This window comes from Brassica rapa, chromosome A06 (assembly GCF_000309985.2).
Source record: "Brassica rapa cultivar Chiifu-401-42 chromosome A06, CAAS_Brap_v3.01, whole genome shotgun sequence".
NCBI lineage: Eukaryota > Viridiplantae > Streptophyta > Magnoliopsida > Brassicales > Brassicaceae > Brassica > Brassica rapa.
Genome location: NC_024800.2, coordinates 8,863,258 through 8,884,216, shown reverse-complemented (window position 1 = coordinate 8,884,216; position 20,959 = coordinate 8,863,258). Strand labels below are relative to the sequence as shown.

The window sequence follows — 20,959 nt, the reverse complement described above, 5'->3', positions numbered from 1 at the left end:
GCTTCCTCTGTGTGTACTTTCTACCCCTGCAATTGTTCAATATATAAGCCCCGTTCTTTTGATAAACGCGCTTCATTTTATAGCAAGAAATGAAGTACCATTGGAGCAATTATTCAAAATAAAGCAAAATGTAAAAAATGAAACACCATTGGAGCCGAGGTGGTCTAAGTTCTGATTTCACTGTTTAAAACTGGTTATTGCCCATCATTGTTACAACATTTATATTCATAAATCAGAAGGAAAACACTTAAATTACAATGTCATGACAACAGTGATATCAATATGAAGATAGTGATCATTTTCAGAAAAGATTGGATGATATCATCATTTAGATTTGGTGGGGAAGAAGTCATCTTGTTGATACCGCAGAGACCCTCTGGTTTACCAGTGTTCCTTTTCATCCTTATGTAAGAGCATGATTATCAATGGGACTTAATTGGTGGTCTTTAGAATTTTTTATTGTTATTTATAGATTAGGACATTGTTAAGGACTTTTAATGAAAATAGTGATTATTGGTGGGACTTTTTGTTGGTCCTTAGATTAAATTTTTTTTTGAAATAACTAGCAGAGAACACAATTTTATTTACGTTACTTCAAATCCGAACTACAAACATGCCAATCTCGTTCATATATAAGATTCACAGTCTTATCACTAAAATTATTTTTTAACTTCAATAAAGTTTTTAGAAGCTCTCATATTTCCTTCAAAACGTTTAACGTGTGATCAGAAGCTAGAAGACTAGGCAATAAGTTTAGTTACTTCAATACAGAACAAAAAGCTATCAACTTTCGTTCAAGAAAATCAAAAACAACAAGCATTCAATACAAATCTAAAACCTATCAAGTTTCCTAACAAGAAATTACAGAAACCATATCAACTACAAAGCTATCGCCGAAACAATATCAAAGAAACTGTCAACGATCATCATCATCAATAAAAGTAACAGAATTTAATCAACCCAACATATCATCACAACAAAGAATCACACGAAACTAACATGCGAAGGAACTAGATCAAGAAACTGAACTTAATCAACCCAACATATCATCACAAAAATGAATCTACGAAACCCGACTCGGAGGAACTAGATCGAGAAACTGAATCTAATCTACCCAACAAATCATCACAACAAATAATCTACGAAACCAACATGCAGAGGAACTAGATCGACAACGACATCGTAAGGATTTGAAAATGAAAGAGGAACACATACCTTTTAGATTGAAATCGGCAAAGAATGAGGTTGGAGACAGACTCAGGATAGACTAGTGAGGGATCCGGGAGAGATTCGAGGTGAAATCGTCGGTGTTCTTTATCGCCACAAGCGTCGCCGTCGAGAGAGAATCGGAAGACGGTGAGATCGATTTGGGAAGAGAAAGTCGTGTTTCCCCTACACGACTTCTCCGCTTCATCTCCACTCGACACGTGGCAAGGAAGGACGAGCTGAGATCGACCTTGGTTAAGGCCCGTCCCGGAAAATTATCACCATTTTCTATTTATTTTTGGGCCGAAAATGGGTTAGGACCCGACCTTAGGCCGCCGATAATCATGGTCTAACCTTTCTCTTCTCATTTTGGTCCCCAAGAATTCTTCACAATAATGTAATCCGAGCCCTTGCTTGAACCGTAGCCAACCGCAGCCACACCGTGGTCCAAATTGACCTACACCGCCCATCAAAGACACCCTTCATATACCAAAACACAGTAACATCATGAGGACTAAGGAATGGATCAGTCTTTTCCTTGAATCATGTAGTTAATACTAAAAATGACTTACTCCCTTGTAGAACTGGAACTCTCTACTAGAGGCATCAATAGCGACACTGAGAGGCTGATGAGCCAATGCCTTCAAGAGACTCGTCTCGTCGTTCCTAGGTACATCTTGGTGCCCACTGATAGTCACCATTTCAGAATCATCCTTTTGAGTCTCGCAGGTTCCTTCTTCCATGGAATAAGGATAATCCTCTTCCTTGCGAAGGCCACCGTTCTTGACAATGTACTCAAAAGCATAATCCATGAGACCACGTTGTAGGTTGTGTCACAGTCTATGAGTTCTTGTTCTGACAATGTTGTCAAGTTTCCTGTCATAATCTTGCTTATACCTTCCATTGCCGCTACTGTCGAAAACGCCCAACAGCTTCCTGCGTGACAATTCAAAAAAAAAAGAAGCAAAAAATGAAATGAAAAATGCTAAAACTATAACACATCATAGTCCAAGATTTGAGATTACCACAAGAGCCTTGGTTCTTGACATAGCTCACGGCTCCTTTCTTTCTCCAGTCAACAGATTTAAGCAAAGCCTCAACGTCCTTATAAGCAAACTCTTCGTAAGACTAAGATCTTTCATCATCACGTCTAGCTATGTCAATCTTGAGCCCTACATACTTATATTCTTGATTCTTCGTGGCTCAAATCCGCAAACTCGTTGAGACCAAGCCAGTATCTTTTCACTTTCTTGTTAGTCTCATCGATGTGTTTCATGTTATCCTTGAAAACTTCGAACCTACGCAACTTCTCTTCAACGGTTTCATAAGCTTTCTCGAAGTTGGAGAGCCATTTTTCGAAGAGATCGATGAGTTCATCATGAGATTCCAAATCCTCAGGGGAATATCAAACGATGGAGAAGTCGTGGGAAGCAGAGCGAATGAGAGAAAGAGATGCAGCCTATAAGGCAAGAGCAAAACAGAGGATTCTTGTAGGCCAAGAGAGAGCCATTAGGGTTACTGGAAGTTTTGTACTTTTGTTAGTTGATAGAGTAAATGAAAGAGAAAGGTTAGTTTATATAGGCTGAAAGCTTTTGATAGACTTTGGATCTTTTTGCTTTGTAGTAAAGTTGTCTGAATCTGAATCTTGTATAAACTCTGTCTTTAAGCTTGGTTCTTCTTCCTTGAGGAAACTTTGACTCCAAGTAATCTGTTTATGTTTGTTTAGTAAGTTCTCTGCAGCATCAGAACCCTCTACTTGGTCTAGAAGTTCAGTCATCTAAGATAGGCCTCTTTAATGATATATGGCAATGGTCCTAATCAAGTCTACACTAGGCCCACCTTATTTAGATTAAATCTTGACTATCTGAAAATCAATTTTGACAAGGATAGTTACATCTTTCTATGGTTTGTATTAATATCGTCTTGCGGCCCACAATCACTAACCTCTTTCCACAACTCTACCAGCTAACTTTCCAGGTTGATTCAGCAGCATTTCTTCGAAAGAAAAGGTGGGCTAGTAGTAGAACTGGCCAAATATTAAAAAACGCCATGATGTTTCACGTTCCCGATACTTCCTGTAACATTACAACACGCCGTTCTGGTCGTTTAAAATCGTTTCGTGAGAGTGGTTAAAGTAGGAAAATTAGTTATCACAGTGGACTTTGTTTAGTTATAGGCGTTATTGTGTCAAGCCATGTATTATTATGGTAGTAATGAGTGTTAGCTTTAATCGATGATATAATTAGCTTAGTTTTTGACCATTGATCTAACTTTTAAAACATATTCTTTAATCAGGCTAGCCAAAATTCATAAGACATGACTACAGTGAGGTATTTTTCTTTTATCTTCTTGTAAGATTATTATTATTCATGTAAAGAACAAAGTTTGACCTGTCTTTCCACCAAGATATCTGATAACACAGTCAGGAGGATCGATCAGATCTTCGAACTTATAAGTTATTTTTTATATATGACCACTAACTACTATGAAGTAACACCTATATTTTATAAAGTGGGTGATCTAAAACATGAATCATGTAAAAGTCCAAATTGAAAACTCACTGGTTCTATCTTTACAGGACATCAACGGCCATCATCATCATCAGTACAAAGTCTATCCACTAAATATATTGTAATATTGCAATTAAATTTTAAATAAAATATGTTAATCCAATCATATAAAGCTAAATGTAAGATAAGTTTTTCAATTGTTGTTGAAAGTTTCTCAGTTTTCTCTCTCCCTCTTTCATGCTTATTTATTCATTATATTAGCAAAAACTCTCTGAAAAATACTGATGATATATGCTTGAATAGACGAAATAAATATATAGTTGGTATTCGTTTCGAGCAACAAAATCAACAAAATATTATAAAAATGTGAAACAAAAACAAGAAGCATGTATTAAGATCCGTTTGAGGTGGAGACACGTGGTCAGAGATGCTCGAATGATACTTGGGAGCACGAACTCTACGAAGACAAAGACCGTTGTCATGTTTCTTTAGGTCTTATGTATATATTATCTATTATTTGAGTTAACAAATACATTATGAAAGAGGAACGTTTGATATTATTTCTCAACTTGTGTTGTACAAAGGAAAATAAAATCAACTTGTTGCAGAACTAGAAAAGTATACATATATTGAAATCTTTTTGAAACTTATTATGGTGTTGTATCCTGTTGTCGCCTAAAATTTTTCATATTCCATTAATTATAATATATAAAGTAGTAGTAGAGGAGAAGTAATTGGTAAGGCACAAAAAGGTACGTGAGAAAGTGACAAAGCACTAATAGTATCACATGCCCTCTCACCATGTTCATCTGCCATGAGTCTCTTGATTATAACCTTTTTCTCTTTAATAGTGTTTTTTTAACGTTGTCTGATGTTTCATACCCCTTTTCTTCCAAAGTATCTTCTTCCTTTTACCGGAACTTTGCAGTACATCCAACGATTGTGTGTGCACGTATATATTTATATGTCTAGGAAAGTATGACCTAGCTAATATAATGAAGCCACATGATCACTTGTGAATTCCTGTAAATTGAATAAATGTTTGTACGAATTGTTGGCTCCCCACCCTTTACGACTTAAGAGTGTGACATCTGAAAACTGAAATATTACATTCGATTTGACAGAAAAGCTGTAAATATATTTGTTTATTTGATATTCTTACTACGTTTCAGATATCATCTCTGAACTATGCTTGATCTAAAAGGCTAGTTTGTAACTTGAAAATTTATATGACTAAAATTATGACCAAAGATGATTAACGGAAGGGGGCACGTTATTAACTTAGACAACAATTGAGATGTTTTTCTTTTGAACCTATTGAGATGATGTTATAACGTGGATTCCTCTGTATTTGCATGTTCCACATTGTCCCGGTCGTAATTTATGAGAAAACGTTTTAACCTTCATTGCTGTTTATTTTTGGTCTCTTCTGCTATTTGGATATCATCATAAAATATTACTGAAAACATATAGAACTAATTATGCATAGAAACGATAAATAATATATATTTGAAACAAATTATTTGTCTAAAAATTAAATTTCAGTTGAATTCATAAATTTAGATAATCAAATCTTTTAAGATTTCTAAAATTGTTTCAAAACTTTTCAGCGCAAAAATAGAAATGAATTTTGATTATCTAATTATGAAAAAGATGACGACAAAAAGGTCCAACTTTTACACGAACGTGACATACAGCCGGACCACTTAACGATAGATTTGAATATGTGACTTTCATGATAACAAAAAGAGATAATATTTTCTTGACGAAGAACAAAACGTTATCCTCTCTATCGTGATCCATGTCGTAACGGACGGACCCCTCTTTAAATTAATTTCCTACAAATCTACTCATAGATGAGTCACGACAATGATGTTTTTCTGTATACGTATTCAGTCAGATAAAGTTCTCCCTAGATCTTTACATCAGAATTTTGATAGTGACATAGATAGATTATGATTATTTATGTTCGACTCTTCTATATAAAGTGTCGAAAACATTACACAATCCTCGTAAATCGTTCTTCATCATAGAGTTCTTACCCGCCAAGAAGAACTACTGTATGTAAATGCCATGCAGTGATAGTTTTCTCCTTTTTTTAATAAAAGAAATAACCAAAGTTTTGTTGGTATGGTAGCAATGATTTGTTTTTTTGTTTACTGCGTATTGTAGCAATAATTTGTGAAAACCATTACTTGTCCTTATTGTAGATTCCATATCCGGGAAAATAAAAGTAAATCAACGATCAAAATATTCCAAATCAATCATCCTTGTTCTCTTTCTTGATTTATAATTCGAAGACGAAAAGGCAAAAGGAAACTAAAAGAAAGAAGAGTTCAGTTCCTGGTGAGTGCAGGAGAATTGTACTTTCAGAAGAGGAAGAAAAGGTGACACCTTTTCCCTAGAAAGTGAAGCAATCTTTTTCTTGTTGGTCAAAGTGAAGCAATCTTTTTGTTTGCTTTCATTCACATAAACTAAAAAGCTATTCTTTGCTTTCATTCACATAAACTAAAAAGATATTATTTTACCTCCTAGGTTGCTGCATTTTCATATTCATTGATGAATTTTTTGAGTCTAATTCTACTAAATCTTTTGGTTCAATAACATTGTGAATTGACTGTGATTTAGATCTTGATTTGGAAAGTTTAATTTTTGTTCCCTTTTTTGATTGTTGACTAAAACTTTGAAACTTTGAAATGTCTAATCACTGAAAAGAACTGTTCTGAATTTTGGTTTTGTGTGTTTAGGGTTGGTTTGAACAATGAAGGGAGCGACCCTCGTTGCTCTCGCCGCCACTATCGGCAATTTCTTGCAAGGATGGGACAATGCCACCATTGCTGGTTTGTAACTCTTCTCTTGATGATTTGAATTTGTTTGCATCAGATCAGTCTCATTTAAGATTTCTAAAATGTTGCAGGAGCAATGGTTTATATCAACAAAGATATGAATCTAGCAACCTCTGTTCAAGGTCTTGTTGTAGCAATGTCATTGATCGGTGCCACGGTCATCACCACTTGCTCAGGACCCATCTCTGATTGGCTTGGGAGACGCCCCATGCTGATACTAGCATCGGTCATGTATTTCCTCAGCGGTTTGATAATGCTTTGGTCTCCAAACGTCTATGTCCTATGCTTAGCTAGGCTTCTTGATGGGTTTGGTGCCGGTCTCGCCGTTACCCTTGTCCCTGTTTACATCTCTGAGACCGCTCCTCCAGAGATCAGAGGACAGCTCAACACTCTTCCTCAGTTCCTTGGCTCTGGTGGAATGTTTCTGTCTTACTGCATGGTTTTCACTATGTCCCTGAGCGATGCTCCTAGCTGGAGAGCCATGCTCGGTGTCCTCTCTATCCCTTCTCTCGTGTATTTGTTATTCACGGTGTTTTATTTGCCCGAGTCGCCTCGTTGGCTGGTTAGTAAAGGAAGGATGGATGAGGCTAAGAAGGTTCTTCAAATGTTATGTGGCAGAGAAGATGTTACCGGTAAGGCTTCTCTTTGTTTGGTGTAGTCACTTCAGGACCGGCTCTAAGATTTAGGAGGTCATAAAATATTTTAGGCTAATCTTAATTAAAAAAAAATTGACAATTTGGAGATCATTTGACTGTGTATAATATCTCTTTAGAATTTAGGACCAAGACGAATGTTTCATCCGACTGTGCTCAGAACCGGCCCTGGCTACTATTAACAGTTTTTTGTTATGTTTTTTTTTGCAGATGAGATGGCTTTGCTTGTTGAAGGATTAGACATTGGTGGAGAAAAGACATTAGAGGATCTCTTAGTAACGTTGGAGGAACATGAAACACTTGAAACCGTTGATGGGGACGGACAAATGAGGCTTCTCGGAACACACGAGAACCAATCTTACATTGCTCGACCCGTCACTGACCAACAACAGAGTTCACTTGGGCTACGTTCTCGCCACGGAAGCTTAGCAAACCAAAGCGGGATCCACAAAGACCCGATCGTGGGTCTATTCGACAGTCTACACGAGAAGATGCCTGAAGCAGGTGGAAACACAAAGAGTGGAATCTTCCCTAACTTCGGAAGCATGTTCAGCACTAACGCCGACGTGCCCCACATGAAACCAGCACACTGGGAGAAAGACGTTGAGAGCCAATTCAACAAAGACCATGACGACTACGCGACCGATGACAATGCACCTGATGATGACTCGGACAACGATCTTCGCAGCCCATTGATGTCGCGTCAGGCCACAAGCACGGACAAGGACGTGATCCCACATCCTACAGGAGGAAGCACGCTGAGCATGAGACGCCACAGCACGCTTAACGGTGAAAACAGCATGGGGATCGGTGGTGGTTGGCACATGGGATACAGATACGACAACGGCGAGTACAAACGTTATTACCTTAAAGAAGACGGTGCAGAGTCTCGCCGCGGCTCAATCGTTTCTCTTCCTTGTGGTCACGATGGAGGCAGCTACGTTCACGCTTCAGCCCTTGTGAGCAGATCAGTTCTTGGTCCTAAGTCGGTCCATGGATCTGACGTGGCCCCTCCCACTGGACCGCTCTGGTCGGCTCTTCTTGAGCCTGGTGTTAAACGTGCGCTGGTTGTTGGTGTTGGGATTCAGATACTACAGCAGTTTTCAGGTATCAATGGAGTTCTTTACTACACTCCTCAGATTCTTGAACGTGCTGGTGTAGACATTCTTCTCTCAAGCTTCGGATTAAGTTCAATCTCTGCCTCGTTCCTCATCAGCGGGTTAACAACTTTACTCATGCTTCCAGCTATTGTCGTTGCCATGAGACTCATGGATGTCTCTGGAAGAAGGTAATAACAAAACGCTATGACTTTCTATTCACCGTCGGTTAGAGAAAAAATATAGATAATTTATTATAAATATATACCAATATATTTTTTTTTATAAAATTAAGGTTTATATATATGTAAATTTTTCGGCCAGTCTTGAGATTTTAGAGAAATAATTTATTATAAATCAATATAAATATTTTTTCTTATAAATTTAAGGTTTATGTATGTGTAGTTTTTTTTTAAATGATACCATAAAACTTTACTAGCCTATGCTTGTGTCCTAAACTCCTTGTTTACTCATGTTCTGTTTTTCATTGCAGGGCATTGCTTCTCTGGACGATCCCTGTCCTCATCGTTTCACTTGTCGCCCTTTTCATCAGCGAGCTTGTCCAGATCAGCAAAGTTGTTAACGCAGCGCTCTCAACCGTTTGCGTTGTGCTATACATCTGCTTCTTCGTGATGGGTTACGGTCCCATTCCAAACATCCTCTGTTCTGAAATCTTCCCGACAAGAGTCCGTGGTCTCTGCATAGCCATTTGCGCTATGGTGTTCTGGATTTGTGACATTATAGTCACTTACTCGCTTCCTGTTCTTCTCAGCTCCATTGGACTCGTTGGTGTCTTCAGCATCTACGCTGCGGTTTGTGTGATCTCGTGGGTCTTTGTTTACTTGAAGGTTCCGGAGACTAAAGGTATGCCTTTGGAGGTTATCACAGACTACTTTGCCTTTGGTGCTCAAGCTTCTGCTCCTTCTAAGGACGATACATGATTTGTAACGTTTGATTCTTCTTCATTTGCTCTCTTTTCTTTTTGGTTTCTGAAAAACTTTCATTTCTTTTTTGTCTCCTTTGTTTTGTAATCAATCTAATAACTAAACTACTCAATGTTGAAGATTTGAGATTCGAACTCTTTTTAAGTTGATGGAAAAGCAAATGAAAAACATAGGTTTAGGGTTTTTGAAGGTTCAATACCAAAAAAGTATCTCACAGTTTCTTGGAACACAAGTATGACTCTCAAGGCTATATTTACAAAGCTTACTGATTCTCAGGACTTGTGCGTCTCCTCAGAGGGTGAATCACCAGTATTTTTCTCTTGGACATCATCGTCTTCTTCCAGCTTGCTTGAGAACTTATATGGCCTCTGAAAATCTCTGGCATTTTGACTATCAATCCCCAGATTATTCAACTTCTCCTCCTGTAAAAAAGATGCATCAATCATCATTCCTTGGAACTTATTGATTATCTCCGAGAAAGAAAGAAAAAAACTTACATTTTGTAAAGCTTCAAGCTTCTTCTGCATAGCTTCATGCTCAGCACGGATCCGGAAAGGAACACCTTGCTTTTGGTACACATTGTTCTGAGCAAGGTCTTGATCGATATCGCTAACCGTGGTTGCGAACGGATGATTGGCAGGGATCCATCTAACAGTATCAGGATCAACATCAGGCGGTACCGAGTCTCCTTCCTTGAGGAAAACAGTTGGTCTCTTCCATTGGTAAGCTCTTGACCTTCTCTTCTGATGAATACTTTGTTCTTTCTCCGTAAGCGTGACTGGAGCTAACTTATAAACTTTCCCGCACATCTCCACCGTTGAGCTTCCTTTACCAACTTTAACAAAAGGGTTGTTGAATGGGTCTTCGTAGTTCATAGCCTTTGAGCTGATAAAGAAGAAGTTAGAACCAAAGGCAACTACTTCGAAAAAGTTATAAAACAAGAAGTTAAGAGAGTGAGTTTCCATACATGCCTCTTCTATCACCAGATCTCAGCTGACCACGTCTCACAAGATCAGAAACAGAGCCAGCAGGACGGTTATCTCTCGACTTCCTTATTGCATAAGCTCGTAAAGAAGCGAGCATAACAGTAGCTACAATGCTGAACCCGATCCAAACGCTGTTCCCTGAGCACTTGTTCATCTAAAGAGACACAACAAAGCTTAAAAGAGTATCTCGTAGTACTAAAGTCGATAAAGATTCAAACTTTAAGCAGCATCAAGAGAGAGAATCATACCACGAAGACGACAGGAGGAAGAGTGGTAACCATACTCCGAAGTCTCGAAATTGAATCCCCTGAATCATGAGCAATGGTTGTAACCATGCTCCGGAATCTCGAAATCGAAGTCTCGGAGTCAGTGGCCGTGTTACTCTGAGCCGTGGAAACATCATCTTCCTCGTTATCATCATTCTGAGTGTTCTGAGTTTCTTCATCTGGAGTCGAGGATTCATCCCCAATCGATTTGCACACGAATTTTTTGTTGGTTTGGAGTTGAACCCAGTTCAGATTCTTGTGTCTGCGTCTGAACACAACCAAGCTTGAAGGAATCTGGAGCTTGGATCTTCCAATCGACGACTAGGGTATCAAAGACAACAACACAAAAACGAGACCTTTAAGATTGCAATCGGTAAGTGAGAATGGAGAAGAGATGGATCGAGTGTTACCTGGAGATTGCAGAGGGAATGGAAGTGGAGAGAATCAATGGATGCCATTTCATGGAGGCCTACCTGAGGGAAGACGAGCAACACTCACCGTGCGGTCTTATTCGACCTCTATATTATTAGTTATTAATTTGTAACTGTAATTGTTAAGCATGGGGATCCGTGGCGCAATGGTAGCGCGTCTGACTCCAGATCAGAAGGTTGCGTGTTCGATTCACGTCGGGTTCAAACTCCCGAAAAATATTCGGAAATCCCCAATTTTTTTAATTTATTCACCTTCTATACGAGACGGCACGAAGAAGCGTAGAAATACGCAGAAACGTCACGCATGGCCGTTAGGAGAATCCAATTATACAAAGTGGTCACTTGGTTGGGCCGTTTAGAGTATCCAATAAAGACCCAAATATTTATTCCTCAGTCAAAATGCTCTGACAACATCAAACTCTTTGTGATACCCACCACTAGTACTATCATCAATATTCGCAACTAAACTTATACTTATGTCATTTCTTAACATCTCTTTAATAAATCGTTGATGGGGGTATCTCTTATATATTCAAGGCGAAATTGTCGAACCACCCACTAGGAAAAGAACTTTCTAGTTGTGCAAAAAAGGTCGACACTCAGTATAAACTACAGAGTTTGATAGATTCTTTGTCTTTTCTATTTTTGATTTATATTTATTTTATATGTTTGTTTTTGTTTATACTTTATCCCTTATATATCAATTGAGAAAAACACTACGACCTCTTTTTATAACTATGTATAATGATGATTCTTAAGATCATTAGAAAATAGGTTGGTTCATCTAATTATATAATAAGTTTTTTATTAAACTAACCATAAATTCATTATTAATATTTTTTTCCTTAAATAAAAGTTATGAAATTTTTTAATGTGGCTAAAATATATATGACAATTAATGATTTTTAATAATAAAGATTTGATAAAAACTAGTGTATTTTCTATCATATTTATTTAATTTTAAACTATTAAAATAAATTAAACAATTACATTAACCATATCATAAAAAATTAAATTTTCATGTATATACGTTATATTTTGAATTTTTTTAAACAACTAAAAATTACTAAAACTATTAAAAATCTCATATTCAATTTTGTGATCCATGGATTAAATTTTTTTGTTATGACAAAATACAAATGATTACAAAATTATATAAGCAAAAAGTCTAATTTAATTAATTATTAAAATTAAAAAAAATTATATATGTATATATATATTGTTTTAAGTTAAGCTATATCCATGTAAAATACATAAATTTTTGAAATTTACTTTGAACAATTATTTTTGATAAAATCTTTGAGCAAACATTGATAACTTAATTTAAAACAATTATATTAAAAATATACTATATATGTTAATATCATTTAAATTTAGCTATATATCTTATCAAATAAAACAATTATTGTTTGTTTAATAAATTTTATTTATATGTTCGCACCAATTTAATTATAATGTAATAGTTATAGATTTTTAATTATTCAATATATATTTATTATTTCATAATATGTAAAAAAAATAAAATACGTAAAATAATTTATATTTAACCAAGTGGTATTGGCCTAGTGATAAAGGGTTTCCAACTGGAGCTTCAACCATGGGTTCGATTCCCCTTGGCCACTCTTAGACACCTTAAATGGCAAGAAAACTCGGATTTCTATGAATTTCTTGGTGATTAGTCTTTGGGCCTAAAAGCTTTTGGGATCACAACAAAGTTATCAAAAAAAAAATTACATCAGAGTCTATATGAGTCTGTGAACGTTTGCTGTCAAAAAAAAATTATATATATAATGTTTATCCAACACAAGATATGGATCTTAACCTAGTATATATATATATACGCATACATTCACATTCATACATATGCAACCATTTTTAGCCTTTAAGTTTAACTTATTGGGTGCGACTGTGTAGTTATTTCAGAGTAAAATTATTTTGCTCTAAGTTCAGCTAGAAAATTACCAATCAGGTAAAATATTACCATTGTATTTTTATTTTATGTACTGTTGATAGAATAAAGAAAACACCATAAAAATAACTTTTGAATTGACAAGAGAAATCTGGTTTTTAATATATACTCTATTTTCACTTTTTGTTTACTCTATATTACACCAAAGTTTACCAATTATAACCATTGTTCTTAGAATAACCCTTTGATGTGGAAAAAGGAAAAACTCATTGTTATTATAAATTATAAATTATAAATTTAAACAGAAAAATAACTCTTGTTTGTAAATTGCATTTACATGCCAAAGAATATTTGTTTAAACAAACTCACTGGTGACTGGGAAACATGTACTAATAATTTGTTTGAAACAATTAAAAGTATATATATTTAATCAAAACTATGAATGTAAACCACCTTGTGATTCAGTTTAGACTCTTCACAACATTTTATTTATGAAGCAAATTTAGACGCCTTAATTCACAAGCTCGCAATGGTGTAAGAATGTTGTCAGCTAGACATGAAAATGAAATACTGCTTTATTTAGCACATATATATTTCGCAACACCCATTTTAGAGAGCTGTATTAATCATTCACGTAGTAAACAGAAACAATATTCAGTAATGCGCAAACTAGTGCAGAACATAAATGAGGGAATCTCCATCCTTATTGGTGAACTTTTCCTCTCTCATCGTTTTAGTCTGCGCATATAGAGTAGTGACCTTCAACAAAACACAAAGCTTTACAGTTTCTACTTTTCTTTGTTGATCATGAGATCATTTTATTTTTGTTGCGACTCTTTGTCGCCTTGGTACAGCCAGCGGCGGAGCCACCCACCTGACCCGTATGAAATCTACAAAGCTTAATCTTTAAGCTTGTCTCCCAAGTTATTGTTGTGGTGTGCTGGTTAAAATTCCTCATTTTGATTCCTATGTTATGAGTTCAAAACTCATACATGCCTCTTTTAGCTATAAATTAGTTTTTGACCCTTATAAAATCACAGACTAGCTCTGCCACTAGGTACAACTGAAAGCTTCAAAATGATAAAACATTACATCTCCAAAAAGATTATTTATTTTGAAGTTTGCAAAACTCTATATTGGAAGTTTAAATGTGTTTTTGTTCAAAAGCAAAACTATAAATTTAATTTCAAAATTATTTGTATTTTATAATATATTCCTTATATTTGTCATAATTAATTTAAATTTATAAAACTTTTATAAATAAGTAGAAAATGTATAAAAAATACTGCATCAATGTTAATTAAAAAAAATGTTACACTGATATATAAAATTATAAATAGAAATACATTATTAAATATTAAACTACAAAAAAATGCCACATTATTTCATAAAATTATTTTCATAATGCTTCCATATGTGATCAATTAGGGTATTTCGAAGTAAGACATGACTCTCTTAATTTTTAATTTGTAGATTATAAGATAAAAGTTGTTGAAATCGGATATCCTCACTTTCCGTCATATGATCAATTATGTCTTTATGTACTTTTTAAACTTTTTCTATTAAGTTTCTTTTGTAATATTGTTGTTGTTTAAATCTAGTTTTAAAATATTTTAAATTTTATTTTAAAGTTTTATTAATTTTATGTGTAAAACTTAAATTTATAAAAAAAAATTGAAATATTTATGAGATATAAAATTTTAAGAATTAAAAAGGTAAACGAAAAAATAATTAAGAATCATAAATATGATGTGTAATTGTAAGAGTCAAAATGCAAATAAAAATGTGAAACTTCAAATTTGAAGTTTTGAGTATTGAAACTTCAAATATAAAATTTCACTCTTCAAACTTCAAATTTGAAATTTTAAAATTCTTTTTTAAGAAAAAAAAAACTCTATATTTAAAGCTATACAAAATCTTTTGGACATGCTCTTACTTCGCAATGTTAGAAATAATTAATGATAATGACAGTAGTCAATTTCTAATCCCCTACATAAATGGCCTTCTGATCAAGAATTTGTTTCTATTTCTTTCCTTTTTATTTTTGTGATAAAGTACGATTTTGTAGTAAATTACTATTCGCATGAATAAATATTCAAAAATATAGTTTTCTCACAGTCCACTATAAATTGAACTTTAGGTTAATGGTCGTAAGTTTTTGTTGAATTAAAAGGGTTTAAATTACAATATAAATATGTTTATAATATGGTTAGCAGCACTAAGCACAAGGACGCACTTTCCGTAGTGGAAATGCTTGTGATGGAATTATATGGTGGACCATCCGTCGTTTTTAATTCAATGGCTCCCCTTAATTGCAAACGAATAATATTCAATTTAAATAACTACACTGTTGACAAAAAGAATTTAAACTAAACTATCAATTTATAAATCTATCAATTATTTTATTCAAAGATTAACTTAAATTCTTAAATATATATGAGGAATATCACAATCTATTTGTTAGGTCAAAACTCAAAAAAGCTAGAAGACAACACAAATTTTAATTTCTTGCAGTCTGCTGCAGACTGCAGTCATCTTGACTCTTTCTATCCTTATAGTTAATTATAAAATCCATCCGATTTAGTGGAGCATAGGCTCGTATTCCCGAAATTATATAACCCCTAAAAGGCTAAAACCCAAAAGAAGTTGAAGAAATACAAATAGTTATTTGATTATTGCTATCTCTAGACATTGTATAGACAAAGTAATTTTGACACATGTCATCGTTACAATTATTTTCACTAAATAAATATGACATGACATAATAAAAATGACGACATGTCTTAGGGTTAAATGTGACATAAACAATTACATTTAATGATTATTTATATTTTTGATAAACTTTTTAGAATATGGTAGTAAACTATACATCATCATTAAACTAAATATATTCAAATATAACATTAAATAATATAATAATAGAAATATAATAACATTCTACAAATTTCGAAATATTATTTCTTTCTATTTTTTAATAATTATACAATTTGTTACTAAAGTGGATTTGATTTTTTTTTTAAATTATAAAATTAATATTATTAAATTTTATATATCTACAAATTTTAAAAATACTGTTTAGTTTTACTTTTTGATGATTATACAACTTTTATATCAATTTTTCTTAATTTTATACAAGTTGGTTTAATATATTTTTATCTAAAAGAAATATATAAAAAATTATCTAAGATTATAATTTTAAATATATACATATATATTTTTAAACAAAAATTAAAGAAAAACTGTTTATTTTATCTTAATTTTATGTTCAATTAAATAAAATTTTATATTAAAATATTTGTAAAAAATAAAATTAGAATAATAATAAAAAATTATTTTTAGATATAATTTAAATATTAAAAATTTTATAGTGCACATGGTGCATGAAAACACCTAGTAATATTATTAATGATATTGAAATGTAAAATTTAGTCAAAAATATGGAAAGGTTACAGACCCATTAGGCCATTACATAGCATTTGTATCACGCACACTGGCCAGATTTCCTTTCCCATTTATTGGGGAATATTCCCGTAGTTAGCAAGAAACTATAAAAAAATCAGGTAATCAACTGATTAGTCTTTTGGTGCTCAATTTTAAACAGAAATTATATTCAAATGATTTTTTGTCGGCGTATTCATATTCTTTAATATCACGTTCAGGCATTATAAATTGAAAATCCACTTATATTTATAAGTTTTAATGAATGTATTAATTTCTTAAACCAAGTTGAACAACATAGTGGTTAACAACGCTAGTGGCTATTTGTTGGACAAAAATAAGCTACTAAACTAACGAGCTTGAGTTTCCTAGAATAGGCTATCGGTCGATACTCGATAGTGTCACTACATAAATTTAATTCTTTTGACTTTATAATATAGAAATCAAATGCGCAGAGCTAGAATGGTATTTGTTTTTTCTCTGTTGTAGCAATATTTGATATTTTATGTTGAAGAATGGTTGTCACCATCAACATGCTTACCACTCGTGAACCAACTCGAGCATATCAGTTAAAGGATGATTCAGAGTACGATTCAAAATTTAATACATCAGGTCGATCGATCACTGGACCTCAAACCATTTCCATTATTCAATGAAGCAATGAAATAAAAACAGATATTAGATGCTGTTGAAAACAGACCTTAAATTTAATTTTGTACATGAAACACAATTTTTCTGGTTTTTTGTGGTTGAAACCTAGCTGCTAGTGTTGCACCCTATGTTTCATGAAAATTAATTTATAATATATTCAAACATATTAGAAACATACAAAATTGTCGTTTATGAATTTGGGTCAGTTTAAGATAGTAGCGGGAATGTGTAAGTCTAAGTATGAATTTGTAAATTGCACACCAACTAGGTGATATAAACATATGGAGACGATTTTAATTTTTTGATCCACGAACTTGATGGCTTTTGATCCGAGAACTACTAAATGTGAAAACGAAAAAATGACTTAAAGAGTTGAGAGCTTAGACTCTGAAACTTTCACACATGCGAGAAAGATGAACCAAAGAATTAAGGTTTTAGACTCTAAAACTTGTTCAGACGCGAAAAGTAGTATGGGCCAAAGAATCAATGCCGAGAACTACTGTATGTTTTGATTTTGATTTATGTAAGTTCTCGGGTTATTGGTAAAAGTGTAAAAGTTAAAGAGTAAAAACACATACCACCCACAAAACACATGTGTTTGGTCGTATACATGTGTTATCATACTAATTTAATTATAACTAAACCACTAATTTATAATTTAACATGGGATTTGAATCAAAGCTGAACCTAAAGATGTTTATGTATGACCAGTGATGTTAAAATACCCGAACGAATTTTGTGAATGGCATTTTCCGACTTCGATCTGAAATCGAACACATACCATTAATACCAAAAACAAAACAAAAACACGAATAAGGTTAGTAGATTGCTTAACACGAAATCCGAAAACCTAATTCAAATTCGACTGGGTAGGTCTATGCATATTATTTGTGTCAACTCAATCTCCATAATCATAAAGCAATAGTAAATCAATTTATTCAAATACGTATTGGACTTATAACTAATATACAGTGCATAGAACAAAAACAGATCAATTTTCTTCTTTTATCTTTTTTGAGAAAGAAAATATATCAATTTTCATGGGAAAAAATCACATAAACTTAAACACAAATCAGACGATTCGGTGAGCTCAGATGATCAACTTCCAGGAGGTCGTAAAATACCCGTAAACTCAAAGTAGATTAAAAAGGATTAGACGCAAATTGCTAAATTTCAATTTAATACAACATTTACAAATTACAATAAACATGTACTGATGTACACATCAAGAGAATAACCACTATCCACTAATCTGCATTAAATTATAAAAGATACTTCTAACACACGAAGAAGGAACCAAACGAATCAGGGCAAGTAGGAACTAGGATCATCTTCGCCTTGCTTAATTCGGATTACGATTTCAGGTTCGGGCTCGGGTTCAGACCCGGAGCTGGAGCTACCGGGCAACCCGCCACACTTATGACACCTGGCAACAACCAAGATCTGACGACAAGAAGGGCAAGACGAGTGAGACCCGAGCCACGTGTCAATGCAAGACAGGTGGAACCCGTGACCACACTGCGGCATCACACGGAGCTCGTCGCCGGCGGAGAACTCCGTCAGACAGATCGCGCACTCGGCGAATTTCTCCGACGAAGGCGACTCCGGCGAGAAAGTCAGCTTCGGGAGAGACTGGAGCACTTTCTTCTTCAGTCCTTTGTTCGCCGCCGCTGCCTGCTGCGGAGGAGACTGGCCGGAACCGTCTTGGGATCCGGAGGAGGTTCTGGTACCGGCGGCGAGACGACGGAGCCATACGCATCGAGAAACGGCGATTAGACCGAGGACGCAGATCAAGGCGCAGATGAGAGCGGCGAGGATGACGACGAGATCGGAGTTCAAAGAGACGGTGGAGGTATCCGTGACAGGCGACGGAGTGTTGGATTCTCCGAGAAGACGGAAGAGAATTCGCGCCATTTTTTTCTGTTGAGGTTTGAGAGTTTCGAGAAAAGGAAGGGAAAGGATTTGATTTGAGTCTGAGAGGTTTTTAGAGAGGCAAAGAGGAGCTCAGCTTTATAGAGAGTGCGAGAGTTCTGCTTGGTATCGCCTTCGTAATATATCTCTGTCGACAGGGTTGCTTCTGTCATTTATAATACAACACGGCTCATTTTTATAATATGTGGTTATTTAATAGCTGATATTACACTTGTTGCTTTCTGTCCAGGACTATTGAAATTAACATTCATGTCATGTTCAGAATAATAAAACTTACTTATTTATCGTCAATTACTATGCTTTAATAATATTGATTAACTAAATTTTATTAATAAGAATGAACAGTGAATTTGGTATTCTTCGTGATTATTCGTTTTTAATATATAAAAATAACAGTCTTTTAACGTCTAATTATTTATATCATTACATCGGTGAGAAATATTATATATACGATTTTACAGCCGACAATTCTACCATCTTATAAAAACACATGTTTGACTGTGCCATTTCGAACCGTCCTATGAAATTTATATTCGATGGTATGCTGTACATCATGTTGAAGACATTTTGTAACTTTGTTTTTATAATTTGCGTAATTTGAATTTTCTGTGGTTTGAACTTCAAACTTCTCGGTATAAAAATATTAATAAATGCTTAATCAAATTGCTGGACAGATGAGCTTCTACAAATAACAGTTTTTTGGAATAACAATTTTTTAGAAACAAGAAAACGCTTTTATCTTAGGCTCTAAATAGTGACCAAGAAAATGAATGAAAATAGTAAATTCTTTATCATTTCTTGCAATTTACACCGTTTACGAAAAATATTTGTTCTTATGATTCTTTTACATTCCTTAACATTTAAGGAATAATAGATTACAATTATTTTTATCAAATTAGGAGATGAATAGTTTTTCTTTTTAGTTTATTCCTTTCATTTTTTTTCTTTTTATTCTTCATATTTTTTTAATGGTTATTAGTTTTTTTTGCTTTAACGCTGATTTATTAGGATATTACAATTATGATATAAGAAAGATTACATAAACGATTCGACAACCGACAATACTACCTGATTTATGAAGACCTACGCCTAACTGCATCACCTAAGCCGTCTTATGAAGATCTATGCCTGACCAGATTTACTTGCACCATGTTGAAGATCCCTTGTAAGCTTTTCTTCTGTGTAGTCTGCGTAATTGTTTTAATAAATCACTCTCTCCGGGACTTGAAACCTGGATTTCCTGTAATCTGCAAGAAATTGCATAGTCTGAGATTCGAATCCTAGACATGGGTATAGAAGCCTTTAAACCTTAATCAGTAGGCTACGGTGCTTCCACAATGGTTATTAGTTAGAGTAATTTTTTTTGTTAAACGGGAAAATAATTAATTTGACATAAGTAATGTATCTGTAGATGAAAAAAATTCCAAAGTCTCGCAAAAATGTAATACTGACTTTGAATGTAAGAGATATTTTCTGTTGTTGGACCATTGGAATAATAACCGAAGATTCTTGGGTTTGGTCAACTTCTCTCAATAATTGCCTGCCTTTGACTTCGTAAACACACTCACACTCACACTCACATAGCAACTTGACAGAAACAAATTATTAATTATCCGCTTTTGATTAAGTTAAATGTAACTAAAGTATATTTTCTTGTTACTAAATCAAATTAAGCTTAAAGAGCTAGTATTAAGCTATGTAATACATTTGTAATAGACGGGAAACTACCTCAAATTTATATTTACTACGATCGAATTTGGATGTATAAATGTATATATTCACATGGTCCATTCAAACTGCAAAGGTGATTGTTCTCTTGACCGAAAAGTAAAATAAATAAAAATCCATGGATGGTTGTAAATAAAAAAAAAAAGTTCAAGAATAGAGTCTGTTGTCCAAAAGAAAGGTTGAGTCTTTGTGAAGATCAAAGATACCATTGGGAAAGAAAAGGCATTGCAACATATAGATGCCGATTTAACTCAAACCGTCCATAGCAAGATCCTACCATTTGCACTCAAGAAACTTTTCTATTGTCTATTGGTCTATAACTTAATCATTTCTTAATATGGACTTTAGTTAGGTTAAACTAA

The 20,959-nt window shown here is 34.1% G+C and overlaps 3 protein-coding genes, 1 non-coding gene and 1 pseudogene across 5 annotated transcripts; 2 read left to right on the top strand and 3 right to left on the bottom strand.

Annotated features, from left to right (window-relative positions):
- Positions 1-109: 109 nt before the first annotated feature.
- On the bottom strand, positions 110-2,729 carry LOC103872872 (annotated as a pseudogene).
- Positions 2,730-5,634: 2,905 nt separating this feature from the next.
- Positions 5,635-9,382, top strand: LOC103872869 (monosaccharide-sensing protein 1). 2 transcript variants are annotated; one of them, XM_009151315.2, is made up of 6 exons: positions 5,635-5,776; positions 5,927-6,103; positions 6,464-6,556; positions 6,634-7,194; positions 7,426-8,503; positions 8,806-9,382. In XM_009151315.2, exons 3-6 carry the CDS (start codon positions 6,478-6,480, stop codon positions 9,251-9,253), a joined length of 2,166 nt encoding a protein of 721 aa, XP_009149563.1. In that variant the 5' UTR covers positions 5,635-5,776; positions 5,927-6,103; positions 6,464-6,477; the 3' UTR covers positions 9,254-9,382. The 2 variants fall into 2 exon arrangements, with proteins under 2 accessions (XP_009149563.1, XP_009149562.1); XM_009151314.3 differs by having other exon boundaries at positions 5,666-5,844.
- LOC103872870 (protein MULTIPLE CHLOROPLAST DIVISION SITE 1) lies at positions 9,378-11,161 on the bottom strand. The gene is made up of 5 exons (XM_009151316.3): positions 10,919-11,161; positions 10,491-10,829; positions 10,224-10,396; positions 9,754-10,141; positions 9,378-9,678 (listed from the first exon to the last, which is right to left on the bottom strand). Exons 1-5 carry the CDS (start codon positions 10,964-10,966, stop codon positions 9,529-9,531), a joined length of 1,098 nt encoding a protein of 365 aa, XP_009149564.1. The 5' UTR covers positions 10,967-11,161; the 3' UTR covers positions 9,378-9,528.
- TRNAW-CCA lies at positions 11,072-11,143 on the top strand. The gene has a single exon. It is a non-coding gene; the product is annotated as a tRNA-Trp (tRNA).
- Positions 11,162-18,058: 6,897 nt separating the features above from the next.
- LOC103872868 (RING-H2 finger protein ATL80) lies at positions 18,059-19,075 on the bottom strand. Its single transcript, XM_009151313.3, has one exon. The coding sequence runs from the start codon at positions 18,849-18,851 to the stop codon at positions 18,243-18,245; it is 609 nt and encodes a 202-aa protein (XP_009149561.1). The 5' UTR covers positions 18,852-19,075; the 3' UTR covers positions 18,059-18,242.
- Positions 19,076-20,959: the final 1,884 nt, after the last annotated feature.